Source organism: Aspergillus niger, assembly GCF_000002855.4.
Source record: "Aspergillus niger supercontig An12".
Lineage (NCBI taxonomy): Eukaryota > Fungi > Ascomycota > Eurotiomycetes > Eurotiales > Aspergillaceae > Aspergillus > Aspergillus niger.
The window spans coordinates 1976981-1989987 of NT_166527.1; the positions used below are offsets into that span (position 1 = coordinate 1976981).

A 13007-nucleotide genomic window follows, 5' to 3' on the forward strand; every position below is an offset into this window, starting at 1 on the left:
GCTCTGTTGTGCTGTTGTGTTTGCGCACGATAGAGTTTCTCGTCATCTCTATGCCTTGTTTTTAACATGATCTGCATGCGGACGTGTGCTCCAGCGGAGCTATATCCGCACGGTTCAGTAGCTGACAACGACGAGTCCCCCGAAATGGTAAGCTGTGGCGAGCTGAAACCTATAACTTTCCCAATCTTGTATCTCGAACCATTCATTTGGAGCATATCTCGAGAGAAGGTTGTGGGTTGCAGGTGGAAAGAGCCGTAAAGACTAAAGTCAAAACCCGCCGGGCTGGAACCTTGGCGAACCTTGGCCACCCACCAGATCGCCACCATTTTTTTGCTTCAATAATCCCCCGCCTCACTTGCATTGTGGTTGGTAATTCTGGGCTTATACGAGTTGTGTCTTCTAATTGCCATGCGGACTATGGATCTAGTTGAATCTTGAAGCATTGATCTGCTGTATTGCCCACGGGAAGTTGGGACCGAATCTTGGCCCGTGTGCAGGCCCTGTACAAGGTTAGATGACGAAATTGACTCCGACAGCAATGATGGAATACCCAGGAGAACAGAAGCCAGACTATAGATCCCCAACTCAGTTTGGGGGCTCGATGGATGAGGGTGATAGCAATGATTCGGCTCTCTCGTTACTGGATGAGAAAAGAGAGAAGCATTTAATTCGCAAGATCGACCTACATATCATACCCTTTGTTGTTCTTCTTTATCTGTTTAGCTTTCTTGACAGAGGTATGTCTTCCCATACATCGCATCTCTGCCTCCAGTCGATGACAATTCGAATGGTTAGCACACTCGCTAACAAGCCCTAGTTAACATTGGCAATGCGCGCCTATACGGAATGGAAGAAGACCTGGGTCTCGTTGGAGATCAATATCAGGTTGCCGTGTCTATTCTATTCGTGACTTACTGTGTATGTCTGGATTCGCATACAAGCATCGTTTCGACGCAACGTCTAATGCTGTATAGCTCTTCGAAGTACCGTCAAACTTGGTTATCAAGAAGCTTAGGCCGTCACGCTACATTGCGACGATATCAGTTCTGTGGGGTATCATAGCGACCCTCACAGGTATAACCCAGAATTACGGAGGCTTGATTGCCTGTCGCATCCTTTTGGGTTAGTTAGGGCCCGCGGGTCAACAATGAGAACCCAAGCTAACAAATATAGGCGTCGTGGAAGCCGGACTGTTTCCTGGGATGGTAACCTATCTCACCATTTTCTACAGCAAGCGTGAAATAGCACTGCGCACAGGATATCTATTTAGCAGTGCAGCCGCTGCTGGCGCATTTGGCGGGCTTCTAGCCTACGGTATCGGCTTTATGGACGGTGTCGCCGGTTTACGAGGTTGGAGATGGATCATGATCATCGAGGGCATTCCAACGGTCATACTAGGCGTCCTATCCTGGTTTTTTCTTGCAGACGACCTTGATACAGCCTATTATCTCGACGATGAGGAGAAGGCCCTAGTAGTTCGTCTCCGTCGTCGCGATGTGGGCCAAACATCATCCGCCCAAAAGTTCCATTGGGCAGACGTCAAAGAAGGTGCGCTGGACTGGAGAATTTATGCCTTCTGCATTGCTCAATTTGGTGTCGATACTATGCTTTACGGGTATAGTACCTTCCTCCCCACGATTATCCAGGGGATGGGGTCCTGGTCAACACCCGAGGTGCAGGCTCTTACGATTCCTTGCTATGCGGTGGGCGCAATAAGTTATCTGATTATTGCTTGGGCGAGCGATCGAACTCAGCGTCGCGGAGTATTTACTTGCATCTTTGCCGCAATATCAGTGGTAGGGTATGGAATCCTGATATCGGATTCTTCGTCAGGAGTACATTACTTCGGCGCCCTGCTTATTGCGCTGGGATTATACGTCGCAGTCGGATTACCTCTCGCATGGCTCCCGACTACACTTCCTCGTTATGGAAAGCGTACATTCGCTACAGGTCTGCAACTCACTTTCGGCAACGTCAGTGGCGTCATGTCTCCTTTCTTATACAAAACGAATGAAGCGCCGCGTTATGTTCGGGGAAATGCGGTGACTCTATCGCTGGTTGGATTTGCAGGTATTGTGTATGGTCTTATGTGGTGGTATTATTATGGGAAGAATAAGCGCAGGGAGCAGGGACTCGAAGATGAGAAGATTGTCGGGATGTCAGAGGAAGAGATTGAGGAGATGGGAGACAGAAATCCTCGCTTCAGATATAGTACCTAAGACGTTGCGCAAGCAAGTCTTCATCATGCAAACAGATCTTGGTGTTTCCATGGCTGTGGGACACAGGATATACATTGTTTGTTTCTTGGTATTGATAAGCCGTCTGTCGATCATCGAAATTAACTGTAATACATCTCTTTTCAGATCTCAATATGAACTGAATGCATCTGCTCATGACGTCGGGAGGCCGTGTCCCTCTCGCTTAGCTCTCTGCCATTATTCTCTTTTCACTGCAGTGGCAAGAATCCTTTATTATTACTATAGTCTGTCGCGCAGTACAAACTGTCGTGACTCTTGACGTCCCGCTGGCTTGTGGTGCAAGCTGGAGGGTCCGGTTCCGAAGTCCATGCATAGAACAACATGATGACTGGAAACTTCACCACCACCTCGGCGGATATTGGCCTTGGGTCAGGAAATCCGGCGGAGGCGATGAACTACAGGGGATTGACATACCGGATAGTTGCAGTCGACCAGATACATCCCTGCTTATTCAACATGCTATGGTATCAAATAGATGACTAGATGTCGCGCCATGCGGCGAGATATCTCAACGAGATCTGCAAGAAGCCGTAGTTGATCTTCCATTACTAGCGTCCATGGAACACACTGATGAGACATCTGAGCATGGGTACAGGTCCCCTTGCCCTTTTGATTTGAACCCATAAAGCAGAGATTCCGCTGAACCGCTGGGTGTCATTTTTAAATAACTGGACTTACATCACCAGCAGTCCAGAACGAGACTTCAAGCAACTGACCCTACGCAGACACTCGCCAAGCCCTCGAAATTGGAGTCCGATTCGCAGCCCGTTAATGACACCCTACCCCGTCTGATGCGAAGACAAAGCTCTGGGGGATACACCGACAGCGGAAGATACATGCTTGAAGTACATGGAAGACGAAGATCGCGGCCATGACAACGGCAACAGAATACTCACTCTGTTCAGCAAGCGTATATCCCGGCTATTGCGGAGCGACTGCTCGTCGACGAGGACAGCCGTGAGCTTGAGGGGTTCACCAACTAAGAAGTCTCCAGCATGCAGGAAATGTGCGATTTTGGAACGACTGTTCGGGCTCGAGTCCCAAATGCGATGTCTTTACGCGCGAATATCGTCAGAATTTCGAATTCGGACGTAATTTTAGTCCATTACTACCGTGGAGGCCCGAACCTTACGCGGGCGCAACGGGCTGGCTGAATGCTACGGCGAATCTTTTGCGTGAGGGCTTCAAGGTGGGTACGATGTTCCTTATTCTATGGGTGACTCGACGTCCTAACGAAGGGAGCCAAGTGGTGTGGGCAGAAGAAGGGTTGAAGTAGGGGAGTTCGAGGATGTATGTGGTTTGGATGGCGATGTTGGAAGAATTACATTTCTTCGGCAACAGCAATAAGGGACTTGAGGTATGCCATCCAAAAATTATAGGAGGCACATTGGCATAGTTGCTCCTGGCCTGTGAAACATGCCATGTTCAAGAATGTTGGCCCATGCACGGGTTGATAACAGCTTCTGGAATTATTCGATATTGCTTCAAGAGGAAGGACTGTCGCATGAAGCGCTACTTTCTTGTAGATACATCAAATATGTGCATAGTATGGCCGTAGCTACTAGTAATGGAATATTCGCTAGTCAAGTAAATTCTGGTAGAGTTGACAACCTTGGGCTACTAGTAGTATATACATTGCCTTGGGGGAGGGAAAAATGAAATCACTATCGAACAACGGACCTACCATTCAGACTGTGGAGTTAGACACTTAAAAATCAGCATATGGAGAATACTTGAACACTTTGAATACTTCTATCCAAACTCAGATCAGATATCAAAATAGATGGAGATTCCAATCGTGGTAGAGCGACATTGAAGCGGTCAAGATCCGCAGTTCATACCGCACCGGCTCACGTGATGGTATCCGGGCTAACACTCACTGTTTGTTGCGCCCAAAACTTTTGGACGGAAATCAGCTTCCATCCAACGGATCCTTTCTCAAGGCCGCTCCTTTTCATCCAAAACATCACCTACTATCCTTCTACTTTACGGACACTCTCCCAGACCCTGGTTTACTTCTTTCTTGCCTGCATCTAGTATACCAAAGGCGATCCACTCTATTTTCCGAGATGGAGTACCACTTCGTTCCTCCGGAGGAGCGCGCCAGAGACGACAAGGGTAACCTCCTACCCTGGGGCTACGTTTACAAAGAGTAAGTCTTATATCATTGCATCCATTTTTCAACCCGCTTCAACCCGATCTCATTCATCACCTTTTCCAGTGAATCTCGCAATCCCCGCCGCCCCCCCGAAGAGTCCGGCCCTTTTGGCAAGCGCAGAAACGCCCGCTACGAACACACCCGATCTCGCACACGCACTGGCACGCCAGCAGCAAAGCGCGAAAACCCCAATGTAGCAGAATTCGGGCGTCTATTCGCCCAACAACAAGAAGAGGAGAAAGCGCGCAGCAACACCCTGCCCAAGTCGTCCTCCGCTTCCAACCTTGACAACGCCCGGAAGCAACAGACAGAAAAGGTCGCAACAGAGTGCATACTATACGGATACAAGAGCAAGGATTTCGAATGGAAAGTGATAGACAAGTACGAGCGGATCTCTCGCGGTTTCATCTGTGAGGACTATCCGCGGACAGACCCCAATGCTTCGAACGGGTATTCGCAGCTTTTGAGCGGCGGTGATGTGGTCATCCGGGCGAACTTGTCAGCGGACGCGAATCGCAAATCGAAGCGCTATGCGGGCGGATTTCACTGGATTAAAGTCACGTTTGATTCGACGACAGCGGCCGATCGCGCGTGCTTTTACTCTCCGCAGGAAATCGATGGCCATTTGGTCTTTTGTGAGCTGTATCATGGCCAGGGACCTGCGGAGGACGCCCCTATCGTGCAAGGATCTGCGGAGGCGACTCGTCTCCAGTCGAAGGCGGCGCCTCGCACTCTGACTTCGTCGCATTCGACGAGTTTCCTCCAACCGAAGGACACAGCCACCAAGGAACGCCATACGCTGCCGAGATCTTTCGCCTCGAATAACCTGTCCAGTATCCTCGACGCCCATGAGGAGGAATCCCAGGAATCATCATCAACCCCCACCGCTAGCTCCGCAACAGCCACCGCCATCGAGCAACCAGCACCTCTGCAACAGCGTACAGTCGTCAAGGAGCCCAAGCCTGAATCAGACTTCATGACGCATATCCCGACGGTGCGTCGGACGAAACTCCGCCCCATCACAGAAGCCCTTCCGCCTCAGCCTACGGTCACGGAGCGGGTGCTACGCTCAATCCCCATTCTCAGCTGGTTCACGGGCGATATTGTGGGCGATGGACCTCAACTCCGCGAAGACGGGGCATTCGATTTCGACAAGTCGAATACTTACTGGAAATTCTGGTACATGGTTGATAGAATTTTGGGGACGGATATCTGCGGACTGAAGGAAGAATCATGACAAGAGTCATAACATCTATTTCTTCAACACCTATTTGCTGTCTCAAGGACCCTCGAGAGAAAGGGAAGGAGACTAGGACAAAAGGAGACTACACGTGCCGACTGAACCTGTGTTCAGTCGCGTGGACGAGGCCCTCATCTCTCCTAGCAGATACCCTGATGCATGTACGATAGTGCTTTGCTTCTTTTCCGTGTTGTCAACGATGCCTGATTGTTGACATTTTCTTACAAGAGTGTGTGGTTTGTGGCGCTGCATTTGCAGCCTGTCTTTTATTTTTTCGAACTTTTGCATATTAAGTGTCTGGCGCTGGGTATAAGGTCATTCATTTCATTGTTGGGCTGCATAAAGACGCGATGGAGAAAATAATCATAGCATGTTCACTGTGGGGTTATCATGTTTTCTTGTGAAGTCATGTAGTGTAGTAAACATGCACATCGTATCATCATTTATACATCATGAACCGTTATCCTCATCAAATCGTAGCGAATCAAACATGGTAAACATAGCAGTGGATAATTGACCATCCCCATACCCAAAGATCCACCACACCATCATAGATGATATATCACACCCTCAATGCATCACAACAGCCACATGATCATTCATATACTTCTTGATATTCCCCAAGAAACAAGCCGCGATGATAGACACGCCCCCGAAGCCAATACTAGCATAATACACCCACTTATAGCTCTCAGCGTAGGCGAGCTGACCCGCTGCTACGACAGCATTGTACGCAGTCTCGTTACCCGCGATGCCAGGGATGACCTTTAGTTCGTCGAGCAGAGATGCACCGGTGAGTTCGATCGCTTCGGCGATATACGTGGTGTTGGTGATGTTGAGCTCGGTGAGCATGACGCCGCCGATGTAGTGCTGTGCGTTGGGGACGAATTTCGAGATGAAGATGTTGTAGTAGATTGTGTAGCCGATGCCGCCGCCGGCGACGCGGATGGAGAGAGTGAGGGCTGAGATGGTGGCAATTAAGTCCTGGGGATATATATAGTTAGTCTCTGAGATCTGTGGAGGGTTGGTGTTGCTTATGAGGGACGACTTACGTCTGGACATATGATCGTCGTGATGATTGAGGCTGGGACGATTATTCCTCCAATCCCTAGGCCTGCGATGATTAGGATACCCCAGAGTTGGTATAAGTTGTCTGGTCGGCCTATTGACATGGCACCGCAACCTGGGATGATGTCAGCGTTATGTTCATGTTCGTGGTAAATGGATTACCCAGACCTGCTGTCATAAGGACGCTGCTGATGATGAGAAGCTCCTTGTTGTGGCCATGCAAGACACTGAGGAGCCATAGGATGATACAGGCACCTGCCATGATGCCGAACCCGATGGGGAGGCTCCGAACACCAACGTCGACAGGATCATGGCCGTATACGTTGAATGACTGCGTCGGCCAGAACATGAGAACGGAGAAGAAGTTTGCTCCTGAAATGAACGTGATGACTAGGGTCAAGCCCAGAATGCGTGGCTCTTGCTTTAGCCGGCTTGGGAAGATGGGATACTTGGCACCATAGATCTCCCAGAATGAAAACACGACCAAGACTACAAAGCCAAGAATCAGTGGAACCAGAACATGAGCTGATGTCCAGTCATACTATTTATATATCAGTTACCAGAACGACGTTTCGAGACGGGAAATGGGGACCGAACCATATATCCACCCCACTGCAGTCCAGCTAAAAAGATGATAAGGCCGGAGATACTGAGGAATCCCCCGATGAAGTCAATACGACTGATTATATCGGATCTAGTCAAGCCCTCTGAATTGACTCGTGGTGGCGGGAAGTAGAAAAGGGCTGTAATGAGCAAACCGAATCCACTCCATGCTCCGCAGAAAGCTCCGACATAGCGCCAGCCGCTGTATGCTGCAATAAGCTGAGCCCATAATACGGATGGGCAGAATGGCAAGATGGTGAAGATCAACACCGAAACATATTTCCCTCTTTGTCGAGTTGGAGCCATTTCCGAGGTGGCGGCTAATGCAGTCAACTCATTGATACCTGCACCTGCGCCCGCAATCGCCATCCCCGCTGTATGTCTATTAGACTCGAATTCATTGAGCATTCGATATGGAGGATAAATTATGTATACCTACCAATGAAAATGTTCATCGTATGCGCCGTACTGCTGACGATCATACCAAGGCAAACAAGGGAGGCTCCGATGAGGGCAACATATCGACGACCGATCAAATCCGAAAGTGATCCGACGAAAGGGCAAACACCAGCAAGCGCCAGCAAGTTGGCCAGGACCTGCGTTTTGTCCATCAATTGTCAGCGTTCCGGTCATTTTAGTCCTCGGATGATACTCACAAACCAAACCCATCGATCTGCGCCGCCAATGTCTCCGTAGACGTAAGGTGGTATGCCTCCTAGGAGGTTATTAGAACGTTGATATCCGACATACAGGCGAAGATCTCACCGAAGAGATAGACTGGGATTTGGCTTCCAGTCCATAGGAAAGCCATCGCTGTAAATCCCATGAACCGACGGAAGGTCATCTAACAATCGATAAAGGTCACAGTCAATTTTCGGCTGTGTATTGCCAATGTCATGCCTGATCAGGTACATACTGGATTGTCCACAGGCGCACCCATCTCTTCGTACGCAACAACCTCATCATGACTGAATTTTCTCTCCATATTGCCGGTCGGAGGTGGCTCTGCTACAGCTTTTTCATCAGTCTGAGACTGACTTGAGTGATCAGTGAGCTCCATCGTGAAAAACAGGCTGGTGCGAATCCTATTGGTGCGCAGCGGCAACGGTCAAACAGAAGACTCGAAATCAGAAAAAAAAGCAAATGCTCGCTGCAAGCCATGCATGTACTATTTATTTATCTCCCACAGCACTGATCATCGTGGTGGGTCTTTAATGATGCTGGCTTTAAGAGTATAGATACCAGCGCGTGGATCCGGACCGTTTAAGGACAACGACCCACGGAACCCAGCAGGATCTCAAATCCATCAAAGCGTCACCAGGGACTAGACAGAACGGAGATGCTACCATTCTGAGATACAACCGAGGCAGTTGAGCAAATGCAAGGGCGACCATTGGATCCTGGATAGCCGACCGGCAGAATTGACCGCGTGGATGGATGTGGAGGAGAGGAAAATGCGGGGGAAATCCTGGGGGAGAAGCAGGCAGAGCACGAAGAGCTGGGCCTGGAGTCGCTGGACGGGCAGCCCGCCGCTCCACCAGGCGACAAGTCAACGACGTCGCTTCGGTCTCCCCGGCTATCAAAGAAACTCTATTTTTTCCTTGAACCTTTTCTAGGCTACCGGTGCATAGATTCTATGACCAAAATGTCTAATAATGTCCGTGCAGGAAAGAGGGGCATGAATCAGAAGGGGTGTATGTACACGAGGACGGAAATTTGGATCCATTCTCCTGGATGAAGAACTAAGTTTTCTGGAGGGCCTCGCCAATAACAATCTCCCAAAGTGGCGAGAATGCTAAGAAAGTCCCAGCCAGGAAGGGTCGTCCCTTGCACGACCCTGGCTAGGCAGGATACGGCTGCATGGCCCCCCAAAGGCCCGTCCAGACCAAAAGCATGCAGTATCTTCCAACGCTGCCCGGTCAGTAGCGATCTCCAACCTCTTGAAGCTTATAGGTCTTGGGGACTACAAAGAGGGCGGAAGCCTCGATACACAATCGTCCCATAGGGTCGCGGACTTCCCCCTTCACCCATGCCTTGCGTTCTGTGCTCCGTTCCTCATCCAGAGTAGCATGGAAGGTGTAGAAGTTACCCGAGTACACCGGGGCACGGTATTTGAGCTGCAGGTTGGCCGTGACTCCCGTGCGTTGTGGAAGATGTCTGATTGCGACTCGGGCTAGATGCTCATCGATCACGGTCCCCAGAGCACCTCCATGAACAACCGTCGGCCATCCTTCTAATCCCGGTCCGACATATGCGACATTGATGGCCTCCTTCTCTTTATCATTGTAGAATATTCTCTAAATGACCACTTCGTCAGCCATGTGCCAGGTTACACAGGTGGCCCGAGAGGTATCGGCTTGAACCACAGTGAGAACTGACCTGAAATGCAAGTCCTCGGCTGCCTCGTAAAGCACCCGAACTCAGCCTCTGTAATTTATCTTCCTTCGAATAGTTGCCGTATACATCAGCCTCTATATAATCGGGGTTCTCTCGCAGTTCCTTCACGATGGGCAGCCCGTGCTCGTAGATGTAGCGGATTTCTTCTAGTTTTTCGCGATCTTCCTCTGTATCGGGAAATGGCGGTGGTGCGAGCTTCCTATCCATCCACTTTCCGGCAGCAATCCCAAGGCTACCGAAAATCGCAATGTAGGCCAGGCGTCGCGGCCACCGCGACGGTTGAGGTATCGGTTCATGGGCGGCAGTGCTGGTGTTCCTCGACGGACGAAGTGTATATCGACATGGTAATAGCGGTTTGTTCCGAAGAAGGCGTAGTTGCGTTTGTAGGACTCTGCGCGAGGAAAACATGATGCTCACATCGCAGGTTTCATCGACGACGCAGCATTTTCCCAGAGCTCGACGAAGCAACCAGTGATTAGATAAGATAGGGGATCCCTCGGCTGAAACTCCTTGCTGCATTATCACGTGATTATATGAATGGCTGTCTGGATATAATTTACAGCTGCTACTAGCTACGAAGCAGAATATCGTATTGGTTAACTCAAAACCATATTTGCAATAATTTGTTGAGCAGAAACATTTGTTCCTAACATTCAGCCATAAGCTCATTATCTATGCATACCGTTTCTAGCTTGATACTCGTGAGATAAAGTGAGGGCCCTGCTTAATTCGTCGTCGGCACCTCAACAGCCCGGTAGAGGAGAATAAGTGCAGAATGGGATTCACCTGGAAATGAAGGTTAGAAGTCCGTTGATTATCAGAATCGAGTAACAATGGTTCCAGGGGGCTTACCACCACCAGCAAGCGTCTCAATCTTGTCCCCTTCCACTTCGGTAACCTTCTCATCGTTGAACCACCACCACTTGTCTTCGGTGCTTGCACCATCACTGCTGGACTGCTTTTTCACGTACGCGGTGTAATGTCCGCTGTCTGCACTTGCACCCTGATGTGTGATCACTCCGCGTAGTTCGTAGAGACCCGTCTTGTTCACACCGCTGTCTGAGGCAAGACTGGGGTCAATGAGCTCAGACAATTCTTTCTTAGCCGCGAGAATCGAGGCGGTCTTCTCAGCTTCGTAGTCTGCATCGGACTTGAACACATCGGTCATGGCCTCATCTCCGTCTTTCTCCGCGGCTTTAGACTCTCCCTTGCGCTCTTCAGCAGCTTTCTTCTTCTGCATCGGCTCCATGCTTGCCCCGGACTCGGCCTCTTTCTTTTCTTCCTCCTCTTTCCGGTGAGCGAGCTTTTGACGCTTACGAGCACGTTCAACATCCACCTCTTCCTTCCGAATCTCACGGACCTTGTCTCTCACAGGAATGAGCTGCTTTTTCAATTCGTCGGTGCAGAAGTCCACCGCATCAAGCTCAGCGGGGAATGTGACCTTTCGCATAATCTTGGCCTTCTTCTGTGTTTCGCGCTTCCAGAAGAACCGAACGAAATGCACCGTCAAGTACTTGGGCAAGCGCGCAATGCGTGAACGTTTGGTATATACGGCATCGCGGTCAAGAGTAGAGGACCGCTTTTCGATCTTCTCCTCGAGACCAGCCATAATACCGTCGTGCAAATGGTTAGTCTCTTTACCAATATGACAATCAAGCTTGTAAAACACATCGGAGCTATTAGTAGGTTCTTCACCAGCCTCCTTTGCGGCCTTTTCGTCGCATTCGGTGGTGGACTCAAACCCTCCGGCCATGTACTTATCCACGAAGGAAACTTCGGCGGCAGAGTCACCTTCACCCTCCTTCACGACCAGCTTGTTACGCAGCTGACTCACGATCTGTGACCAGGCCTCTTCGGCATCCTGTTGAGCATAGCCATGTCCATTGCGATCCCTTTGAGCAAATTGGGGGAAAGCATTTCGAAGCGCGTTGAGAAACATAAGCGGCGGGAAACCTTCCTGCGTCTCCGACATTTGCTTGAAGAGGTCCCGCAGAGAGGACGTGAGATCCATAGAAGCTCCCAAGCCGCCAAGACCGAGACTACTGAGGTTCGAAAGGCTAGAACCTCCAGAAGAGCCCCCAGAAGGTCGGTATTTGAGCAGCGCATCCTGGAGTTCGGGAACGCTCCGTAGTGTCTGTAGCGTTGAGTTCAGGTAGCAAGTATTTCCAAGGTTCTGCAGACCTGCAGGAGTTGCACCCTCCGCCCTGGCAGCTTCAGCTTCCGTCATGTCTTCCAAAAACTTGACGACTTCCTTTGGTCTACCCAAGTCTCCAGCACCTTGACCGCCCGACGGAGTGCCCATCATCATGAACGTTTGGCCGGGTTTGGCGTTGAGGGAGGACAGAGGTGTATCATCTTTAAGCTGGCCTCCCTTGACTAGGATCTTCTGCCGCTCGGGTTCGACGCCAGTGAGAGAAAATAGCTGGTATTTGAGCGTTTCGCCATTCAGGGAAGGATCGAGCTCCACCTCGTAGCGTTTGCCCTGGTGCTTTACAACAACTGCGTCATGGGATCAGCGGAGAAGAAACAAGATAGAGTGGAATGGAGCATACGGCCCTAAAGATACTTACCAGGTATAGAAGCCATTGTGACTTGTTTCAAGGGTCCTTCTTGGATGCGATTGATGCCTCCTCTAAGGTCTGGCGGTAGGATGCAGTTGCGTAAACAACGACTGCGTCAGTCATCGCCGGAGAGAGCGTGGGGCAAACGGCGGCCGTACTACGGCGAACTACAGCAACCCTTATGCAAATATGCTCCCCCGAAACTTCACCGCTTTGTCTGGAAGTACTAATAGCTCACCCCTCTCTCCCCACTAACTACTAATTGGTGGTGGCCCGGCAGGCTTAGAGGCTGGCAGAATCTGGTATTCCTTAGGAAAATTGGACCCAAGTAGAGACTCTATCTATCTTCTTTAATTTATATCTAGTATACATGTAAAACAAGAAAAATCATGTCCAATTATATAGACTATCTCTACGCTGGCTATGTGGAGCGTTAACTGATTCTGCCGGCAAAATACTGGAACCGGTTGGCCGCTATCGTCCGCCGTACTACAGGCTACATCGCCGCCGGGCGGCGGGACGTTGCTCCTGACGCAGCTATTCAGGTACCTAGGTGACGCCCGCTCTGGTAGTTTAGGCTTTGAAACTCATTGGGGGGTTCTGACACTTTGAACGCGGATTCTCTGTTTGCTATCCGTGCCTGACTTACATTCTTGACAATTACCATCTCACTAAGCTCGCCAGAAACCTCCTACTCAGCACTCCGGGGCGCCGCCTATACG

The 13007-nt window shown here is 50.2% G+C and overlaps 6 protein-coding genes across 6 annotated transcripts; 3 read left to right on the top strand and 3 right to left on the bottom strand.

Annotated features, from left to right (window-relative positions):
• Positions 1–66: 66 nt before the first annotated feature.
• On the top strand, positions 67–2219 carry An12g08320 (uncharacterized protein; the record flags this gene model as incomplete). The annotated part of the gene is made up of 6 exons (XM_001395846.3): positions 67–147; positions 243–369; positions 537–737; positions 818–918; positions 975–1122; positions 1174–2219. The coding sequence occupies 6 exons, from the start codon at positions 67–69 to the stop codon at positions 2217–2219; spliced, it is 1704 nt and encodes a 567-aa protein (XP_001395883.3).
• An 888-nt stretch (positions 2220–3107) lies between these two features.
• On the top strand, positions 3108–3534 carry An12g08330 (hypothetical protein; the record flags this gene model as incomplete). Its single annotated transcript, XM_059743582.1, has 2 exons — positions 3108–3283; positions 3378–3534. The coding sequence occupies 2 exons, from the start codon at positions 3108–3110 to the stop codon at positions 3532–3534; spliced, it is 333 nt and encodes a 110-aa protein (XP_059601920.1).
• Positions 3535–4327: 793 nt separating this feature from the next.
• An12g08340 (uncharacterized protein) lies at positions 4328–5653 on the top strand (the record flags this gene model as incomplete). The annotated part of the gene is made up of 2 exons (XM_001395848.1): positions 4328–4410; positions 4480–5653. 2 exons carry the CDS (start codon positions 4328–4330, stop codon positions 5651–5653), a joined length of 1257 nt encoding a protein of 418 aa, XP_001395885.1.
• A 573-nt stretch (positions 5654–6226) lies between these two features.
• Positions 6227–8387, bottom strand: An12g08350 (uncharacterized protein; the record flags this gene model as incomplete). Its single annotated transcript, XM_059743583.1, has 8 exons — positions 6227–6640; positions 6709–6839; positions 6893–7187; positions 7322–7701; positions 7767–7923; positions 7984–8039; positions 8078–8171; positions 8244–8387. The coding sequence occupies 8 exons, from the start codon at positions 8385–8387 to the stop codon at positions 6227–6229; spliced, it is 1671 nt and encodes a 556-aa protein (XP_059601921.1).
• Positions 8388–9246: 859 nt separating this feature from the next.
• On the bottom strand, positions 9247–10243 carry An12g08360 (uncharacterized protein; the record flags this gene model as incomplete). The annotated part of the gene is made up of 2 exons (XM_001395850.3): positions 9247–9624; positions 9707–10243. 2 exons carry the CDS (start codon positions 10241–10243, stop codon positions 9247–9249), a joined length of 915 nt encoding a protein of 304 aa, XP_001395887.3.
• Positions 10244–10448: 205 nt separating this feature from the next.
• On the bottom strand, positions 10449–12310 carry An12g08370 (uncharacterized protein; the record flags this gene model as incomplete). Its single annotated transcript, XM_001395851.3, has 3 exons — positions 10449–10510; positions 10577–12223; positions 12295–12310. The coding sequence occupies 3 exons, from the start codon at positions 12308–12310 to the stop codon at positions 10449–10451; spliced, it is 1725 nt and encodes a 574-aa protein (XP_001395888.1).
• Positions 12311–13007: the final 697 nt, after the last annotated feature.